The sequence below is a fragment of the Dermacentor andersoni genome, chromosome 10 (assembly GCF_023375885.2).
Source record: "Dermacentor andersoni chromosome 10, qqDerAnde1_hic_scaffold, whole genome shotgun sequence".
Taxonomy (NCBI): domain Eukaryota; kingdom Metazoa; phylum Arthropoda; class Arachnida; order Ixodida; family Ixodidae; genus Dermacentor; species Dermacentor andersoni.
In genome coordinates this window covers 140616386-140630974 of record NC_092823.1, presented here as the reverse complement: position 1 = coordinate 140630974, position 14589 = coordinate 140616386, and the positions used below count along the sequence as shown (strand labels likewise).

The 14589-nt window shown below is 46.5% G+C and overlaps 1 protein-coding gene across 5 annotated transcripts in view; it reads right to left on the bottom strand.

Annotated features, from left to right (window-relative positions):
• The window catches only part of Patr-1 (Protein associated with topo II related - 1), a 246701-nt gene that overhangs the window by 29040 nt on the left and 203072 nt on the right, over window positions 1-14589 (bottom strand). For 4 of the 5 annotated variants that reach the window (XM_055078308.2, XM_055078309.2, XM_055078310.2 and 1 more), the window contains 3 exons: window positions 13327-13490; window positions 11856-12029; window positions 2634-2825 (listed from right to left, as the gene is read on the bottom strand). In XM_055078308.2, the coding sequence (XP_054934283.2) occupies window positions 2634-2825; window positions 11856-12029; window positions 13327-13490 (530 nt within the window). The remainder of the gene's footprint in view (window positions 1-2633; window positions 2826-11855; window positions 12030-13326; window positions 13491-14589) is intronic. The other variant, XM_072285096.1, reaches the window with a different exon arrangement.

Here is a 14589-nt window from a genome sequence, read left to right as displayed (position 1 = left end):
CAAGACATGGCCAAAAAATGCAACGCATCGAGTAGGCTGATCCACGAATTCTCATCTTTGCGATCAATCTTTGCCAGGAGACGGCTTACTAAGAGTCCTTTGAAATGATGCTTCACGTTCCGAATTATTCCCGCGTCCAGTGGCTGCAAATGGCTGGTAGTGTTGGCAGGCAGGAACCTTACGGTGACGTTGTTAAAGGTCGTTTCCTTTGGGTGGGCCGAACACTGATCTAAGAAAAGCAACATTTTTCGGTTTCTTGCAGCTATTTTTCGATCCAGGATCGTGAGGAACTCGCAGAAAAATTCCGCGGTCATCCATGCTTTCCTGTTCCCTTTATACAAACAAGATAAACGTCCTGCCGATCGAAAGCACCTCGGCTGTTTGGGCTTGCCTATGACGGTAAGCTGCATTTTCTCCGAGCCATCGGCATTCACGCAAAAAAGCACGGTGATTCTCTCCTTACTTTTTTGGCCGCCCTGGCAAGCCTGGCCCTTCACACACAAGCTCCTCTCTGGTTGCAAATTGAAAAAGAGGCCCGCCTCGTCAGCATTAAATACGTCGCGCGGTGTTGAGTGCGAAATCAGCGCCGGCCACGTGTTCAGCCAGTCGCTGACTGGTCCACTTTTTTTCCTTCACCGCAAACGACTCTGTCGTGAAGTCCATGTCTCTCTTTAAAACGATGCAGCCATCCCCCGGAAGCTTGGAAATTTTCAATTTCCAGGGAAAGCACAATGTTGTCCGCTTTCTCGCGTAGCACCTTGCCGTCAACGTTGACGCCGGCCGCTGTAACTTCGCCAAACCATGTCAGCAGGACCTCTTCCAGCTTCACGTTCACGCTGAAGTGCTGGGCATTCTTCATCACGTCTCGCTGGTCAACAATGGTGCACAGCATCGACGGTGCTATGCCTAGCTCCTTTGCCAATTCGACACGTTTCTTCTTCGGGTTGTCGTCGACCTTCTTGAGTATTTCAATTTTCTCCTTAAACGAAAGGGCCTTCCGTTTTCGCGACATGTCGAACAGCGAACGCTTGTCTTTCCGCACTTACTTCCGTCTGCCACGTTCAGGTAGTCCACGTTGCAGCGCTGTTACAGTTACCCGAAATGCACAGGGCAGCAGCAGCAGCAGCGAACACTGAACAGACGCATGCATGCATGCATGATTTGCCCCCCACCCTCCCAATGCCTATTCTGATATACTGTATTTACTTGCATAATGATCACACCCATGAATTCTGTGGTCAGAATTAGACTTTTTTCCTTTCCCGTGTAATGATTGCACCCAGAACTTGCTGCAGCGATATGTTGTATGCCAAGTCTAGCTAATGATGATTGCGCTTACCATCTGTCGAATGCTGTTAAATGCTACACAAACGACTCTTCCAAGGTATATCAAACGGTCTGCATGCAGCAAACATTTTTAAGCAGATGCCCCATTTTATTCCTTTCATCACTTTCCACACTTCCATGAAAAAAGAAAGCTGCAAACAAACTTCCCTTAGCTTTATTATTTGTAGGTTTTATAATGGTTGTGGTCAACAACAACAACAAAAAAGGCGCCTTTTGATTCTTCTCGTCTGCACTCGTGGGCACGCAACAAATCGCGAGCAGCAATGACAGTAGCCACGTTTACACTGATACATTAGAAGTGTACCCTATTCATACGTCGATGTTTGTAACACAGATAAGATATTCGGCCACCCTTAGCGGAAACGTGGTTTGCCACAGTTACACTCACTCCTGCGAAAGCAGAACGATGGGTGGCTTTCACAATTTGCGAGGCGGGCTATCCAAATCGCTCTCACTTCTCAGTGTTATTGGAGGAGGCACTCTTACTTTTTTAGAGGCTGCTCAGATCGAGCAATTCTGTTTATTAAATATCCCCACACTTTTGGAAATAACAGCTGTAGATGTAAACACTACCGAGGGTGAACTCTGCATTGCGCCATAAATAACTAGGCCCTTAAAAATAGGCTGTCAGTCCGTGTAAGTGAATGCCGAGTTTAAATGCAATTTAAGATGTGGGAATATTACAGAATGGTGATGTTTCAAATGTGGACATACTGCATACATGGGAGTCAATCATATTTAGGTAAGGACCATGAAAACACAAAGTAACAACCGAGAAAACAAAACAGCGATCAACACGGTTCCAGTACATTTCCCATAAAATTGAGCCAAGCATTTGAATCCGGCTGTGTGGCAAATGGCCACACAGATGGACATGTTAAACCAAGTAAACCAGTTAGAACAAAATCGATGCCAAGTTGTGTGGGGTCACTGCTCATAGCTGACTGCTAAGGAATTTCATTGCTATGATTTCCTGCTGGAGATACTGATGCGAATCTTGTCATTCAGAGTTTTCTACCACGTCCAACTTGAGTAGTGACTGGTGTTGCATTACAAAAGGAAATATTGTAAGGAATAGTGAGGCCCAGAAGCACTCCAGGGCCTAAACAAATCTTTCAAGTTTACCAAGTGCACTCTCTTGGCACATCAGGAAAAATAGCATGTGACCATCCGACGGTCTCACAGCTCCTGCAGATTGCAGATTGCTCACATTTTCATCCAGTTGCATTTTTAACCAGCGATACAATTAGCCCTGGAATATGACACTTTAGAAGAGGAGGACTCACTGTGCTTGGAAATGCAGCATCCGGATTCATGAGCAAGCTGGCTGCCAGTTGGATGAGGTCATTAAGGGTAGCGTGCTCAATGACTGCGATGGCACTGAGCAGCCCTCGTTCCAGTGTGCCATCGTGCCTGTCCTTGCGCTGCAACCATGATAAGTGGCGCAGCAGGGCTGCCAATGTTGCTACCTGGTGCTCCTAGGAGTGAAACAACACATACATGTCTGAGCTATGCAACATACAGAGCAACGCTGAAAGTTTAAGGCTCAATATCTCTGGCACATTGAGAGTACATATAAAGAAGTAGTGAACACAATGTGGAACAGGTATAGAAGTATTAACAGATTGGCTCTTGAAAATGAAGTCAAGGCAATTGTTGATTGTTTCATCAGTATAGAAAAAAAAGGCAATATTCTTCTGTCTACCAACACACAGGGGTGGAGCAACCCAAAGTCATATTGTAGCAATTACAGGACCAGCCTGGAGTATGGTATCAAACTGGAGATGAACCAAAAATAGAAAAAGCTGTTTTATTTTGAACCAAGATGTTACAATGCTTTCACTTCAGAATCACACTGGAGGGAGAGAGAGAGAGAGAGAGAGAGAGAGAGAGAGTGTAGTAACCCTTTGAGTGGCAATGTCTGTCTCAGCGGTGCTTAGAGTACAGTGATTGTACTGAACACACCATCATCTTTCGAAAATGCCTACGGTATTTTTGGCCTGCCCAAGAAAGTAGGGGTGTGCGAATATGGAATAGTAGATTTCTAATTGAATCAAGACAGAAAAGCCAAATATCGAATCGAAAGCAAGAAAATTTAACAGAAACATTTATGGTTCTAAATTTTGTGCGAAAATCACAGTGCTGCACAAGCTCAGGAGGCTGATCACATTACTTAACAAGAACAAGCTATCAGTAACTTAGGTAACTATGATCTGTGATTTACAGTACGTGCTACTCTTTTTTAAGAGGTCTAGATCCACCTCTCGGGCTTGGTGAAAAGATATAGTCCACGGATAGCTTACAATGCTGTGAACATCTCAGAGAAATTTTGCAGACATGTGCAGCGCGTGGTGCTTGCAAGTGGAGCGTGAAGTCTCCTTTTTTTTTGTCATTCTTTTCTGGACGCTTTATTTCGTAATATGGTGAATTCCCATACGCAGCTGCTATTGGCCAATAGCTGACATCAATCAAGAAAGATGTTGGATCAGTGCGCTTCTCCCTACTGTTACTGCGTATATTTACTGATGAAGTTTAATAAACAGGCTGAAGTAAGGAAAACCTGCCTTTGAATTTCAATAATAATTACATACTTCTGGAAGAAGCCGACTATTGTCAGTTCACGCTCGGCTGCGGCCGCCCGTGTAGGAATTAAACTTTGGCCACCTTGCTTATCGGTGTCGTAGCCATCAGGTCTCGCTAATTTCGACCAGTTCTGAATACCCAACTAGCCTCGAACCACTCGAGCAGGCTTGCGAGCGCATGCTCACTCTAGGCCACTCCTGGTTAGATGCGCCGGCAAACTATTCATGGCGCTTCAAAATGCGCAAGTTGGGTGTGGCTACTATCCGTCGGTCAAGCTGGTGAAGGACAAAGCCGGTCCATATCACATAGCATGGTCAGACTGGAGATTGTGAGGGCGGGCATGCAATCGAGCCTTGCCATGTACAAAGCAAACACTGTGCATACACACTACAGTAGCATGCAGCTGCGGTCTGCTATGTAGAATAGATACTGCGGCCACCATGATGAATTCACTGGCTGAGCGCACTGCAGCTCCTTGAGGACAAAACCGTGTTTGGCTCAGGTTTGGCGAGTCATAGACGCCAAAATCGCAAGTAGTGGCGTCTACATTAACATCCAAAATCAAATGTGAACTGTGCGCCATGGTGACACTCATTAGGCGGAGCGTTCTGGGCACACCCTGCTCCTCCATAGCCTGCAACGGTCACCCTGTGCACTCACTTTCATTGGCAAGGCAGTTTGCTGGTTCTTTAAGGGCTGTAAGACCGATGTGAATAGATCAGCGCTGCTTTGGTAGTTAACTGCAACTTTAGTTGCTAACACTCGCCATGGCGCAGCTTCGATTAAGGCCCAACGTGTGGCCGACAGTGTGGCCGGTGGTGTGATTTGCCACCAATGTGATATCTGGCTGAAACCATTGCGCACAGCTTGTCGCTAATATGGTCCTGCGGGTGGCTCATCAGTAATCAGTCGAGAGACCATGTGTACATTTAGATTGATGGCTGCTGAAGCACCGTTAGGGTCTGCGGTTGACCAGTCAACAACCATACTGCGAGCACGCGTGCCAAGTTTGTCTGTGTGCTCGCATGTACTTGGAAAGCTTCAAACTGCCTGAATCTGCATGCGTGAATACTGAACTCGCATGTTCAATGCAATCAGCGTGCCTTCCAGCGGCTAATCGACCCCATCTTCACATATGCTTCTGTGCTTTCCTAACACGTTGCTTTTGTTGTTTCCTCCGTTCGTGAAGCATTAATCGATTCGATTTGTCCAGTCAACCTTGGTGAACCTTGGTACCGGCAAAATCAAACGCTGTGGGAACGCTGAGCGCATCAAGGCACCAATCACGGCTGGGTCATTCACCGAAGGTACCTGTATTGAAAAATCACATATTTGTGATATCGAATATTAGATATTTGATTCGCAAATTAAATTATATGAACATTCACTATTCAATCTTAAATCTAATATTTCAATCTAATCTAATAATTCACACACCCCTAACAGAACGCTTTTTAAGCAATAACTAATAGCTCACAATGCCCAACCTTAGTTCATTAATATAATTAAATTTAATTTTATTCTTGGCTCATAAACCTGCAGTTTCATACCCTGCAGTCATTTTCTTGAGGGAAACAACAATGGCTCTATGTAGGCGTCGCGGTGCCGCCTTGTGCTCCACTCCCTTCGTTGACCAGTGACGGGTCGCAACTCGTCTCTAAATATTGCATCGTCACCGCAATTTTTTAGCAGGTAGGCATGTAGCCTCCTGGCCAGTGGGCAGCGTTCCCCCCCTCTTACTGGCCGGCCAGTGACGGGCCGTTCTCCAAATCAAGCATCCTCGCCTGAATCTTCTGGGTGGCTGGCAGGCACGCAGGCAGGCAGTGTAGGATTTGGAGTCGGGCTCGCCGCTGCCACCATTTGTAAAATTTGGAGTTGGGCTTGTAGGATGATCGGAGTAACTTGGGGCGACAGGACTAGGCGAGCAGGGTTTATTTACATTATTTACACTTTAAACAAGACACACATTGACAGTCTAGCGTGACTCCCAATTGGAGCCCGCAAGACGAAGCATACAGCAAACGAGCACACAGCTCACGAGTACGCTTCGAGCACAGAGCACGACGACGAGCACGCCCTAGCAGCCGACAATCGCTGCTTATAAGCACTCCGCTCGACGTCATAGTTCGATGTCATTGAAGATGACCTGCCCTTTTGGAGGAGGAGGGCTCACATACACGTTCCGCTCAGGTTTCAGTGCCGCGCAGGTTTAAGTGCTCTCTTGAGGGCCGACGACCTTTGCAGCGCAGTCGTCGTGGTATCCATTGTCCTGCGTCCCCGTAGTCAGGTGGTCACGCCCGAACCCAGCCGGCGCCCCTAAATTCCAGAGCTGCCGTAGTCTGCAGTTCTCCAAAGGAAGTTCACGGTTGGTTAGCGCTGTCGTCGCTGGTTCTCTGAAGGGCGCCACCACCCCGGATCGATCGACGCACCTGCAGCGGTTTCAGTGCTCTCTCGAGGGCCGACAACCTTTGCAGCGCAGTCGTCGTGGTATCCATTGTCCTGCGTCCCCGTAGTCAGGTGGTCACACCCAAACCCAGCCAGCACCCCTAAATTCCAGAGCTGCCGTAGTCCGCAGTTCTCCAAAGGAAGTACGGTTGGTTAGCACTGTCATCGCTGGTTCTCTGAAGGGCGCCACCACCCCAGATCGATCGACGCACCTGCAGCGGACACACCTGCAGCAGTACCCCTGCAGGCCGATCCTAACAGCAGGCAGGCAGGCAGGCAGGCAACTTTTCTGGGTGGCAGAGAGCCTGCCCATCCACCATCTTTTTTGGCCCCATCAAATTTTGCCACACACACACACAGGCACACACACATTTTCACTCAATGAGGCAAGTAATGTTTCCGCATTAAAAAAAAAAAAAAAAAAAAAAAAAAAAAAAAAAAAAAAAAAAACCTGGTTGGTCTGCTATGCTTTTCATGTACCTATAGTTTCAACAGTGCTTTAGCTTTAAAAGGAAGCTTTAGCTCAGACGCTCCTATCTAAATACATGTAAAAGGAGAATTAGTTTTTCTCAGCAACCACTGCACCAAATTTGGCGAGGTTTGTTGCATTTAAAAGAAAAAACTTAAAATATAGTGACTGTTGGTCTCGAATTTTCGAGTTAGGTTGTCAACTTTTTATTAAAAATTGTCAAAAATAAAAAATTTTCAAAAGACGATACTATCAAGTTTACAACTCTGTAACTCAACAACGAAAAATGATAATACAATTCTGTGAATTGTATCTAATAGTACATCTAAAGCGAACAAAATTGATATGTTACACATGAAATAAAAAAGTTTTGTAATAGGGAAATACAACTTTTGCAGAACTCTTGTAACCAACGTAACCAATTCACCTAAGATGTAAAATGACATGTCGAATTTGTCCGCTTTGAATGATCTCATGGATGCCGTTTACAGAACCGCAATATCAGTTCTTTATGCAGAGCTATGAATTTGTAAACTTCGTGCTACTTTTTCATACGGTCAAATATTTGAAAATCTTTTTAAGAAAATTCAAGCCCTAAATCGAAATTCCGCTTCCAACAGTCACTAGAATTTAACTTTCTCTTTCAAATGCAACAAATTTGATTGAAATCGGTCCAGGGGTTATCTCATAAAAATGTTTTTGCGTTTTACATGCACTTGAATAGGCCGCGTCGGAGTTGGGCCCGAGCTAAAGCTTCCTCTTAATGCAAGAGCATTAGCAGTGCTAGAAGACGAAAACTGTCTGGCGTCGACATCAGCCTGCACCTGTCAAGCATGGCAGGTGGCATTTAGAGGGATTTCATTCTCCCCACCTTCCGCCTAACACACTGGCTAGAAGGAAGGAATGGCTATAATGACTCACTGACTATAGGGAAACACTGGCGATAGCAACTTGTTAATGACACTTCAGCGACAGGTTACAGCGATTGGGTTCTAGTAAAGACAGTAGCTTAGTGAAGTCACAAGCAGCGGTAGTGGTCACTGGTACTCCAAGGCTGCAGAACGGTAGCACAAAGGAGGAGAAGGTATTGGAGAATGCTACTGGATTTCCTTTGCACTGTGGGCGTCTCCCCGCACGGCATCGGTAATTGGCCTTGAAAGGGGGGGGGGGGCTTCACAACGCGGCACGACGGGCTTGCAATGAGCCGAAAGGCCGGGCCGGCTCTAGCTGTATGCATGGGGTGCTCTCCCAGGAACACAAGACGTCTAGGGCAGTTAATGCATTTATTGGGTTACAATATCGCCAGTAGATACAAAACTGCACCTAAACACATGGAGTACAATCAGCGCCTGCGCCCCCCCGATGGCGGGGGAAGGCAGGTTCCAAGCTGCGTCGAATAGTTCGCACACACGGGCTGAGATGTGTTCGCAGACACTACCTAGCGCTTCCTGTCACCGACTCTCTCGTCTGCGACGATTCGGACACACAGAATGTGACGCACAGAGTGCCTGCAGCTTATGGGGCTTCAGCCCCTCCCGAAATTTTTTCGTGCCGTCATGCGCCGCCGACCAAAACAACCCCTGGCGCCATAAATCGTGCTGGCTTTTGCCTTTGTCTAGAATGGGCTTTTCATGCTCGAAAAGACATGTCAGCGTGAACATTGTGAAATCGAGCTCGATTTTGAGGCAGCGCCCATGCACCGGGAGTCGCATATTGTAACGCAAGGAGCTCCATTCGAGCACAGTTTCAAGGGCATTTTAATGGCGAGCGGGCTCGTCGTGGCATTTCGTGGAAACTATGGAGCGCATGGATTTCAATTCTGAAACTTCGTGGGTATAATGTTCTCATGGACTTTTGACATTTCCAAAGTCGTGCTTTAGATTTTCGATTCCAGAACATTGTGGGTTTAATGTTGTTATAAACATTTGATGCCAAAGATGCATTGACTTTTCTAAGGTCGTACATCGGACCACACAACGAGACAAGCCAAATCAGACAAGTTCACAAAGACTAGACATTCATTTGAGGGATCGCCAGCCATTCGTGCGTAGGCGTGAGCAACAGCGGGGGTGAGAGAAAATCTGGGGGCTTTTGCTCCTTGAATATATCATTCTGCCTAGGCACTACGGATGAGGTTTCTTAGCACGTTTTGTATGCGTTTGTCCCTAAGTGTGCCGGCATTGCGGAGTGGGATTGAGTTTGTTTACGCTCGGACGATGGCTGCCGCGTGGTAAAATAGGTGAAGCAGGGGCCCTGACGCCAGATTTGGCGACCGCTGCACTTCTACTACGGCCCCTACTACGCCCCTGGAAGAATCAGTCATGTTTTTTTAAAGGTAGAGCGCCGCAAGAAGCAAGAAAGGTTTAATCCGGCATGACTGACAGCACCAGCGTCGCAGGCATGGGAAAGTCTGTCCGACGTACCTTCAGAGGCAAAGTTCTGACTGGTGTTGCAGAAGTCGCGGGGCCTTCGGCCTTTTTGGCAGGCCTTCGCTTTGGCCTTCGCGCTTTGGCCTTCGCTTCGGCCTTTGCGGCCCCAACCCACGGGCCACCCTGCTTCCAGCTTTGATCCTCCCGCTACCCCTTGGGTGCCCTGGAGATTTGGCGCCTACTGCTTCATTATAACCTCAGGTGCTCTCCTGAGGCCTCCGTTTGCCGGTAAAATGTGTCCTCCTGGAGCAGTGCTTGTAAAAATCCCAAGCTATCGTCGCAACAAAAAAAGCGATCCCCGACTTATACAACACCAGTGGAAGGGGAAACAGCGCCGCGGTAGCTCAATTGGTAGAGCATCGCACGCGAGATGCGAAGGTTGTGGGACCGTTCGCCACCTGCGGCAAGTTGTTTTTTCATCCACTTTCATTTCCATTAATTTACCGTTTCTTTATTTCATTTAATTAGGCTGTTCCACATGGCACGATTTTCAGTCAGTGATATACCGAATTCCGTCGCTCAGCGACCGCCGCGACGTCATGGGCTCTCCATGACTGGATTCCAACAAGTTGGTCGCGCTGTCGCTGAGTCGCAGAGATTGGCGCGATATGGGAGGGGCAATGTGTGACGAAACAAGTTTTTTTTACAACGGTCCAGATATAGCGATGATTGGTTATAACGACCGGATTTTTCGTTCTCCTTGATATTTCAAATAAGAAATATTGTTATAAGTGAACTGCACTGTATCACATCTTTTACAGTGGCGCTTTGTATGCCATCATGCAAGCTTTACAAGAGCTATGTCATTATGCAGCTTTAGTTTTCATGTTTTTTTTAAAGGCAAGCACAGCAATCAAGTGCACCTGCTTGCTCTTCTTATGTGTTTTACAAAATCTTTGCTAAGTTTGAGCGCATGTTTTTCGGCATGCAGGATTAGCGGACGGTGTACATGCACTCTGTCCTAGACGCACGTCGGGCCTATTGCAAGATGGTCTCACAAACTTTGAGGATATCGGCGGGTGCCTTTCCCACAAACAGCGACGTGGTATGATTGCAATTTTGCTTATGCTCATGCAGGAATTCTGCTTAAATTTTGCAGGCATTGAGGGAGCTTAATTACAGCTGTGAAGTAGCACAAAGAGTGAGTGCACGATGTAACTGACAATTTGTAAGCACATTCTATGCGCTCATGCTGCAATTTCCCAATGTAGTTGTACAACCATGATGGTTGTACAACATCAGCAACGTGGCCTCCAAGGCTGCATCATCTCGGAGGCTAGAATAATTTTTTTTTTTAATTATGGGGTTTTACGTGCCAAAACCACTTTCTGATTATGAGGCACGCCGTAGTGGAGGACTCCGGAAATTTAGACCACCTGGGGTTCTTTAACGTGCACTTAAATCTAAGTACACGGGTGTTTTCGCATTTCGCCCCCATCGAAATGCGGCCGCCGTGGCCGGGATTCGAGAGGCTAGAATAATGAATTCGCTGAGTAGTGATGTCTACAAGTAGCTTCGAGCAGATGATGGCAGCCAGGAGAGTGACTTCCAGTTGCAGTGCTTTCAGGTGAGAACTTGAATAGTCCCCAACAGCTGGATCACGTGACTGTGGCGTGGCCTTCTGTAAGGGCTAGTCAGACCAGAAGCCGCGGATGGTTTGCGGAGAGTCCGGGACTGCATAATCAAAGAAGCCCACTGATAATCGAAGGGGCCCTGGATCTTTTAAACTGATTGGCCAGGACTACAGCCCAAGTTTGTCAACATGTTGCTATGCATAGATATGTTTTGCTTTGGCCTAGACAATCTATGGCCATTATTTTGTAGCTACGCCTTTTATGCTATTCCTTTTCACACTGCTTCAGTGGTCAGAACGACGCTCTACCTACATTAACACCAGTATCAGCTGGACATGTAAGGAGGCGGATGATTTAAGAGCAGAATGGAACACGCAGGACAAATCAGGCAAATCGCAAATGCAGCCGTTACATTAGTGGCTTCGCTAGTTTCGGTGCTGAAGTAGCGTCGGCGACATGGCCATCAACGTATAAAAAGAAAAATATCACTACTTCTGCTTGACTCCGTGACCAAATCAGCACACGAGCGCGACAGTCATAGGAATCCGAATTATGACGCTACGTGCTGTAAGATGTCCGAAATTTCAGTTATCATTATACATTGTCTATTTGGTTTACGCTAGTGTCACGGAGCTGTCCGAATAATCAAGCACGTACAAATTATCGGTCAACGACAATATCTCTGGGATTGGTCCATTGTGGAAGCCAGCAGCTGCAAAGTGAGATGTCAAAAAATTTTTGCTTTAGAAGTGTAGTGTGTTGAACCAAGCAGACCAGCCAACCACCACTACATTATTTGAAATCCTGATTGTTCATGACCAATTGTGCAAATACAGCAGCCAGCACTCACTAAATGTGGGGAACAGGGGAAAGCTCCATTTTAAAACATTCTGTTCGGCTCTGCTGATATGTTTAAGCATATTGATATCGGGGCAGCACCAAACTCAATCATTACAACAGTGATTACTATATGTAACAAGGGTGGCAAAAGAAAAAAAAGAAACTCACAGCTTTCAGCTTGGGAAGTACACGAAGCACCAAGGAGCGGCCTTTCCGCACGCCCACCATTTGGACGAAGCGCTCTTCTGAGGGCTGCACCTCATTAAACAACTTCTCTGCTATCTCTGCTTGACGCTCTGCAGAACAGTTGTTATCCTCAAACTCCAGAACTGCAGAGTAGAGCTGAAAAGCATAAGAACAGCATGACCGTTTCTGCTATGTACCAGTTGATAGCTTTGAGGCTCCATTCTTTGAAAGATCCCCACTCCAAATATCATCCTGAAGGACAGTGCCTTGTGGAACAATAAATGTTTCAAAACACATCCTCCAATACTTCACATGAATAGTAGCTTGAAAAATAAATCCACAAGCCGCGGTGGCATAGTAGCTTTGGCATTGCACTGCTAAGCCTGAGGGCATGGGATCAATTCCTCGCTACAGCAGCCGCAACTTGATCGGGTTGAAATGTGAAAATGCCCATGTACTGTGAATTGGATGCCCGTTAAAGAGGCCCAGGTGGTGAAAAATTAATCTGGAGTACCCCAATATGGCGTGCTTCATAATACATAGTGTGGTTTTGGCACATAAGACCTCAGAATTCAATTGAATTTAAATAGACGCTTAATGATGTGCACGATCATTCAGGAAACACATGACTGTATCAAGGAGTATTGACACAACCATCTTGCGACTCAAATTTCTTGCATTTTAGACAGCTGTCAACTCTGTGGTAAGAAGCAACAATTCCCTCAAGAGTGCAACACACAATTACATCACCTTAGTCAGTTCAACAAAATGAGCGCGTTTGGATATGAAGTAAGAGAATGGATTCAATCAAGAGACTAGAAGTGGTCTTTACATGGTATCACAAGGCACTCGCACACCCAACAGCTGAGTGCATCAGTTGAAGGTAATACAATTATCGTGCCACTGAAAGCTATTAGCCTCATCACTGCTCGTCTGCATGTCAGATGGGGCCACGTGGCACAGACCCGCCGACCATGTTAGGCCTCGCCTCGGTACCTGGCCAGCACCCTCGACTGCCACTTCGGAATTCCAGCCTGCAGGAGGACGAGTGGCAACACCAGTCGCTTCCAGCGAAGCACCGCCCACCTCGGAGGCGGCAAGCGTTGCCAGTGGAGCAGCATCCGTTGGGCCGGTGTCAAGTCCGGCACCACTCACAAGGCTGACCACTGCGGACTCTCCGGACGGAGCAAGGGTGGCGCATAGCCATAGAAGTCCATAAACGTCCATAAAATGTAGCCTTTGCAGCACAATTTTGCACCTGCCATACAGATTGCACTAAAGTGGAGATTTGACACCTTTTGTTTTTAGGCAAACACTGGCTGTGGACAGTTGGGATCAGCCTCAGATAATGACCCATATGAGTATACATCATCTCTTATGATTGAAGAAATTAAGTTAGTGGCATTGTGAAATATACAGAATAAATAATACTGTAGTTTCTTTGTTAACATACCTTTTCTATGTCAAGTAGAAGTTGGCGGAACCACAACAAGTGACGATCTGGAGGGACCTTACGGTCTTCATCTTCAGAGAGCCGTTGGACACCCATGTCAAGGATTTTCCGTGGGTAGTTGACGCTCACCACTTGTAACTTTCCCAGTGACCGCTCAAACTGGACTGTATGCAGCAAGAGGAAGTGTACTGTCATTCACAAAATATTGAGACCTGTTTCTCTTTAATTCAATTCACTGGATAATTAAGTTCTTGTAGTCCAGGTGTAAGCCAACTGTATTACAGTTAGAGATGTCTTAAGGGGGGCATGACATGGTCACCCAACACTTTGCAGTTTACCACGAGAAATTGTAGTAGAGGGTATATTACGGCTATGCATGTGTAAAAACTGGACAGTAAAAGCACATTTCTGCCCAATATATGAGCTAGAACTCGCCGGCTCTAAGCCCCACCCTTTGGCGCTGACCGCCATACTGCCACGCCATGTGTGACGTCGTGTGCTGCATGGACTGGGCCATCGTCTGCTACAAAATCCGCCACTGCACCACGTAAGGTTGGAGCATAGTTATCAAATGACCGTAAGTTTAAAGGCACAAAACACAGTGTCGGCAAAGATTTTTCTAAGGCTGTGCAGAATGCTCGCAGGCACCTTGTTGCTTTTGTGAAAGCAAAATCTGCTCACTTTTCATTGCATAACAAAACATTGCACATGGGTACTAAATGCTACATATTTTACGAGACATCACAGACCGTCAAAGAAGCAGCATAGCAATCACATTATCCTACGAATCTAAGAACTCACCCTGACACCCCGCGTAATGATCTCTTTTTCAGTAATTTTCATGAACATGCGCAGCTTTCTACCAAAGCGTGAACACATATCAAACCTTGTTATCATCCGCCAGTAACTTGCTGATACTAAGAGAAACATGGCTTACAAATGAAATCAGTGAAGCAGAAGTACTGGCCGATCTTCCCAACTTTCGACGTTTATCGATGTGATCGGAGAGACGCATGTGACGGGGGTGTTCCGACTACCGTGAACCAACAATTGCCATGCACACAAGTTAACATTGACAGCAACTTGAAAACACCGTGCTTAAAATGTCAATGTTCCCCACAAATACCGTATTTACTCGCATAATGATCGCACTTTTTTGTCAGAAAAAATTGACGCAAATTCAGGGGTGCGATCATTACGCGGGTTAAATTTCCAGCGAAAAAAACATTTTTTTTCGTCCCCCGTTTGCTGCGGGATGCGGGT